General features: G+C 55.5%; 1 protein-coding gene across 10 annotated transcripts in view; it reads left to right on the top strand.

The window, feature by feature from the left end:
- Window positions 1-1831: 1831 nt before the first annotated feature.
- CUX1 (cut like homeobox 1) overlaps window positions 1832-6000 on the top strand; it is a 281953-nt gene continuing 277784 nt past the window's right edge. For all 10 annotated transcript variants that reach the window (XM_071574850.1, XM_071574851.1, XM_071574846.1 and 7 more), the window contains exon 1: window positions 1832-1968. In XM_071574850.1, the coding sequence (XP_071430951.1) occupies window positions 1906-1968 (63 nt within the window). In that variant the 5' untranslated portion in view covers window positions 1832-1905. The remainder of the gene's footprint in view (window positions 1969-6000) is intronic.

The raw sequence follows: 6000 nt of genomic DNA, 5'->3' as shown, positions 1-6000 counted from the left end.
CTGGAACTCCACAGCACCCCAACCCCTCTCCCCAGAGCAGGGGGGAACACAGCCCGACACCCCACAACTCCCCACTGTCACCCCAGCAAAGAACTGCCCTCCCTCAAAGCCTGGCACTTCTGGAGGAAAAGGAGTTTGCTTTTCCAAAAGCATCCCTGGGTCCAGCCCTAGGGCAGCCACGGCGTGGAGGCTCCTGGATTTCAGTCTCCTTGGGCCCCCAATCCACATCACCAGGTGGAGGTTGACATTTTCATAACCAAATGCCATTCGTTTTATTCCCAGTACAGCCAACTAACAACCTGAAGGTCTACAGTTGCCGGGTTGATCATTACATGGAACCATTAACATAAAACGCGCCATCGCAATTAGTATCTTTGTAAGCAGCAGCCTCAGCAAAAAGTGGGAATGGAGGCTGAATTGATGGTGCTCTTCCCAAGGAGGCTGGCAGCAGATTGGGAAATAATCTGTGGCAATTGCTCCGCCGCTGTCTCTGCTGTAACTTCTCCAAAGACACACAGAGCCATTTCCAAGCAGTCAGCCCACGGACTCGAGCGAGCACTAAATTCACTCGGTGATCAAACACAATTTGAGAAATAATCTACAATCACTCACTTAGGGGGGGAAGATATATTTTCCTTTTACAGATGAAGTGCAAAACAGCTAAAGTAGCTGTATTCGGGAAAATGCCGTGCAGCCTATTGATTCCGGAGGGGACAGGTACACACCGTAGTTTCCCAGAGAAAACAAGGAATGCTTTCGCGGGGGGTGAGGGATCCGCAGCCCGGCTGCGTACACTGGATTGTTTAGTTAGGAGATGAGCCTGCTAAAATACCCTGTGCTTTTCAGGAAGGGAGCGAGGAAAATGATCGTATTTATAGCAACATTATTGTTTAGAACAAAATAAGTTATTTCATCCTTTTAATCTCTGTTTCTATGGATATCCTGCGCGGGGCTGGGATGTGATTTTCCAACCTCCGTGCGAGCCGTCCCCGGCCGGCGGCACCGGCCCTGGCAGGGAGAGCCTGTTCGTGCCAAAGAAATCCCGTTCCAGGCGCTCTCGGCCCGCCCCGGACACCGCGAACGGGCTGCCCGCGATGCACTTTTTCATTGTTCTTTCCCCTAAACTCTCCGCACTTGGTTAATTTTAGCCCCGCAGCTCCCCGAGCGGGCTCACCGCTCCCCTCCGCCGCTTCGGGGACCTTTTGCCGGGCGATGCGCTGCCATAAACCCGCACCGCGCCCGCGGCGGCTCCGCATCCCCCCGCACCGCACCCGCGGGGACTCCGCATCCCTCCGGCGCTGCACCTCCCAGCTATCCCCGCACCGCGTGGTCCCGCACTATCCCGCATAACCCCAGCTCTGTACCGCCCAGCTATCCCCGCACCGCCCGGTTGTCTCCGCACCCCTCCGCATGCCGCCGAGCCCGCACCGCCCGGCTATCCCCGCATCCGTCCGCACTGCCCGGCTGTCCGCGCACCGCCCGGCTGTCCCCGCACTGCCCGCATCTCCTCGCACCGCCCGGCTGTCCCCGCACCGCCCGGCTGTCCCCGCACCGCCCCGCTGTCCCCGCACCGCCCCGCTGTCCCCGCACCGCCCGGCTGTCCCCGCACCGCCCCGCTGTCCCCGCATCCCCCCGCGCTCCTGGCGCCGCCGTGTGCGGGGCCGGGCCGTGCGGGGGGTGGCGGCGAGCGCGCGGGCGCGGCGCTCGGGCCGAGTCCGTGTTCCGGGCGGGCTCCAGGCCGGGATTTGGGCGCTCCCTGCCCGCCTCCCTCCCCCTTGCCCCCCCGCCCCTCCTCCCCCTCCCGCCGGCTCCCTCCCTCCCTCCCTCCCTCCCCTCCCTCCCGGCTCCTGAACTCCAGCCCCTCTCTCTCTATCAGCCGCTCACTCTGTCTCAATATGTCTCAAGATGGCGGCCAATGTGGGATCGATGTTTCAATATTGGAAGCGCTTTGATTTACAGCAGCTGCAGGTCAGGCTCCCCCGCTCGCCGCACCGGCCGGGCCGCGCCGCCGGACCCCCCCCTGCCTCCCTTCTCCGCCTTCCCTCGGGCCCGGCCTCCCCCTCCTCCTCCCGCTGCCGGCCCGCGCCGCCTAAAGGGAACCCCCCGCTCCGCCCGGCCGCGGGCTGCGCTCCCTCCGCCCCCCCCGCCATCGATCACCGGCCCCATCGGAAATTGATCCTCTTTGTTCAATTCATCGATCAGCCCAAGATGGCGCCGGAGCCGCCGCTGCCGGGGCCGCCGCCGCCGCTTCGCCCGCTCCGTCCCGGGCTGCGCTTCCCCGCTCCGCGCTCCCCCCCGGCGGTGCGGCCGTGCGGGGCTCCGAGCGCGCCGGCCCCGCCGCCGCCCGCCCGCCCCCTGCGCTCGCCGCCCGCGCCCGCCCCGCGCCGCCGGCCCCGCCGCTCGTGCTCGCGGGGAGCCGGGGGAAAGTTTCCCGAGTGCTGGGACTTTGTGTGGGGGCGCCGGGCGGTGCGGGCGCGGCGGGGGCTGGGGGCGCTGTGGTGCCGGCCGGGCGGGCGGGCGCTCCCCGCGGGGTCCGGCCCAAGCTCCGCTCCGCTCCGCTCCGCCGGGCGCGGGGCTCCGGCCGCCGCCCTGCCAGCGCCGCTGCGGGAGGGAGCGCGTCCCGTGGGGTGGGAAGGGGCGCTGGTGGCGGTGATGGTGGCGGTGGTGCGGGATGCGGGATGCGGGATGCGGGAGGGCAGCGGCAGCGCCGGGTGCGGGGAGGGGCGTCCCGGCCGGCGGGGCATCGCAGCGCATCTCCCCGCGGCGGCGGGAGGGCACGTTACATAATTCACCGGCTCTCCAGCCTCTCCTGCTGTCCAGGAGCTGACGGAGGAGCGGAATATTGATGATGCTTTGCTGGTGCTGGCTCGGAGCAGCCCAGAAGTGCCGTTTTCCTCCGGGGGAAGGTCCTGGCGGACCGGCCTGTCCCCCGGGGCACAGCGGGGTTAATGGAGTTGCCGGGGCACAGATAAGGCCGCGGCGGGTTGGAGGGTGGTGGTGGTGGGGGTTGTCAAACGCTGAATTGGTGCTGCTCCCGCCGTGAATGGGATTGCAACACGCGCATCTCCCAGTTGATTGGCGCAGGAAGGCGCTGCCCTGCCTCTCCAAACCCGCCGCTGCCTCCCGTTTAAATAAATTGGCTCGAAAGCCGGCGGTGCCCACCGTGGCCCCCGTGGAGGCGGTGGCCGAGGATGGTGCGCTGATGCTGGGCAGAGCCGCATCCCCGCTGCAGGTGAGCGGCTGCCGGCGGGGGCTGAGCGGACCCGCGTCCCGCCGCCCTCCCCTTTTCACTCGGCCGGGCGTGCGGGAGCGATGCGAAAAATCCCAGCCCGGCAGCCCCCGAAATGGGAAGTGCTGCGTAGGATCTGTGGTAGGAGGCTGGTCCCTTCTGACTTTCAGGTGCATTAGGAGGTGGGGTAAAGTAGCGTTTTGTTTTAGGCTTCTCTGTCTTCTTCCACCCCTTTTCGGGTTTCATTGTTTCTTTTAAAGGTTTGGGATTAAGGTAGACTTGGCTGAACTTCGCTAACTTGAAAGGGTTCTTAATAGTGACCCAGAATACCTACAGGGATACAGAAAATGAGATCCAGATGTAGAATTGTATAAAATAAAATGGATTAAATTAAGATGTAGTTAAACAAGGTCTGACATCTCTAATTGTGGACTTTTGCTTTTGCCTCTGTGTCTGTGTGGTTGTACTTGCTTAGCACCGGAAAATAAATGCTGCAGACATCACTGCTGTGGTGTTACATTTAAGAGTGAACATGTCTAAATATTGCCTATAAAAATAAAGCCTTCAGAAATGCTTATTAATTAAAACATATTATGCTAAAATATCTATCATGTAAATTAAATTCGAAAACGTAATGAACGCAGCCAAATGGCATTTTGATAGATTGTTCTATTCTGTTTTTAGTAAAAAATAGCTCACTTTTATCATAATTTAATTTCTGTGCACACTGTAAAACCTGTTGTGGAGTATCACTGTACAAACCTTAATCTCGTTTTTGCAGACTAAACGTGACAGTCTGACTTGAACAGCTTGTAGCTTCTCCTTTGAAGCGTTCTGGTAACGCCAGCTCAGAGTTGTTTGAACAATATTCATTACCTGCTTTTGAGGACTGGTGATTATTTCTCCCCGGTGCGGATTGAGGCTGTTCACCTGTTGGCAGGTTCTCCAGGCAGTCTGTGCAGCACCGAGTTTATTAACTTTGCACACAGTCTGTCTGCAGAGTCCTGGAGTGACCAGGGAGGTAGAGAGCACCTTCAGCCATATGCAGAATAGTTAATTTGTTTCAAATTACCTTTTTGTTTTGCCTTTTTTTTTTTTTACCCACCCATCTGCATGAAGAGGTAGTGTAATATTTACTCCCACTTGCAGATGAAGCAACATGCTATAAAAACTATTGTTAGTGGGTATGAAGTTCAATCCCACAGAACTGTCCATGCCTCCCTCCCTGTCCTGGATTTGTACTGGCATTTTTTGAGCATGGAGTTACAGAAAATAAAACTGCTTTCGTCTGTGCTTCCATTCCTCCATCCCAAAGCGTGAAGGATTTGTGCTTAACACAGTCCCACCTGAGCCCTGTAAACTCCAGCTCGTGTAGCTCTGGGTCTGATGGCTTTGAAGCTCTTGTTTTTGTGCATGAGGAGCTGGGACTGGGCAGTGCCGGATCGGCTCCCAACTTCCTCTTCCACCTTCTGTTCGAGGGAGACGTTTAACTGTTGCTGAGCTTCGACCTGCCTTGTGATATTAAGCAGCAGGTTTCTCAAGATTGTATCAATCTTCATTAAAAACAGAGCCAGGAACACTTTAGGGTCTGACTTTTTAAATTATTTATTTCCTTTCGCTAAATAACCTCTTGTTTATAGGGAAAGAGATTTCAATTGTTGGAGACAGGATTAAATAATTCAGAACTTGGATTAAAGAACAAAAAGGTCTGTTCACAAATGGAATATGAGATGCAAAAATGGCAGCTTCCTACAGGTATCAAACGGGACTCTTCACTTGAGACAGTACCTGCAAGGCACAGAGCTGAACATTAACCCTTTTCTCTAGTGAAGCTTTCCTGTATTTCCTAAAGAAGTTGTGGAATTGGCACGGCATTTGTGCCTCAGTTTGCCACGTGGCTGAGGATGGCCCTATGTTTGATAAGTGACAGGGAGGGAATTGCAGCGGGCAGAGAAAACAGATCCTCACAAACAGGGAATATTGTGGCAATAAATGCAAATTAAATCCCTGGAGAAATGGTGTTGCCCTCCAGTTAAAGCTGCATCTCCCGTTTGGAAACAGTTGTGTGATCGGAATCAGTTCCACAGCATGAGGGTAACCTGCTCTTCTGTGCTCCTGCCTTGTTTGTGGGTTTTGGTGTCACCATCCCCTTCACCACAGAAACGACCTTTTGCTGGAGAACAGGAGAAGGAGAGTTGTGTTGCTGTGGGCACAGCATGCAGCTCTTTGACAGCTTCCCTGATATTCCTGGAGCTGTGTGTGTGTATCAGCATCAGGGCACCAGCGTTGCATCAGTCAGTGCAGCTCCAGTCTCAGATCAGAACTTTATACCCTCTGAAAACTTACACACTATCTATAGATATTTTGACAATAAACACAAGTCTCAAAATGTCATTGTAGCTTTTAAGGACAGGCACATATACCAGGAAAAAGTACAGTTTCTTACTGCTTTTGAGCAGAATGGTAGAACTTTTTCCCCTCAAGCTGGGGAGTGAAAATCTAAAGGCAAATCATGCTCATGGTGTTTGTTTTTTAAAGTCTTATCCTGGTATTGCATCATATATGATTAAAGTAAGGATTATTAGTTCTGTAGCAGGCTGTGACTAATTGTTTAAGGTAAACCATTGATCTTATAAAATCTGTAGCAAAATCTTGAAAAACTTTAGTAGTAATGAGTAGCTTTTAAATACTGAAATGCTTCTGTTACTGGATTAGAAACAGGTGGAGTTGTTGGCATCTTTTCCTGGGGTCTGATGGTACCAGAGCACAGG

This window comes from Pithys albifrons, chromosome 21 (assembly GCF_047495875.1).
Source record: "Pithys albifrons albifrons isolate INPA30051 chromosome 21, PitAlb_v1, whole genome shotgun sequence".
Classification (NCBI taxonomy): Eukaryota; Metazoa; Chordata; class Aves; order Passeriformes; family Thamnophilidae; genus Pithys; species Pithys albifrons.
This window is presented reverse-complemented; position numbering and strand designations above follow the sequence as displayed.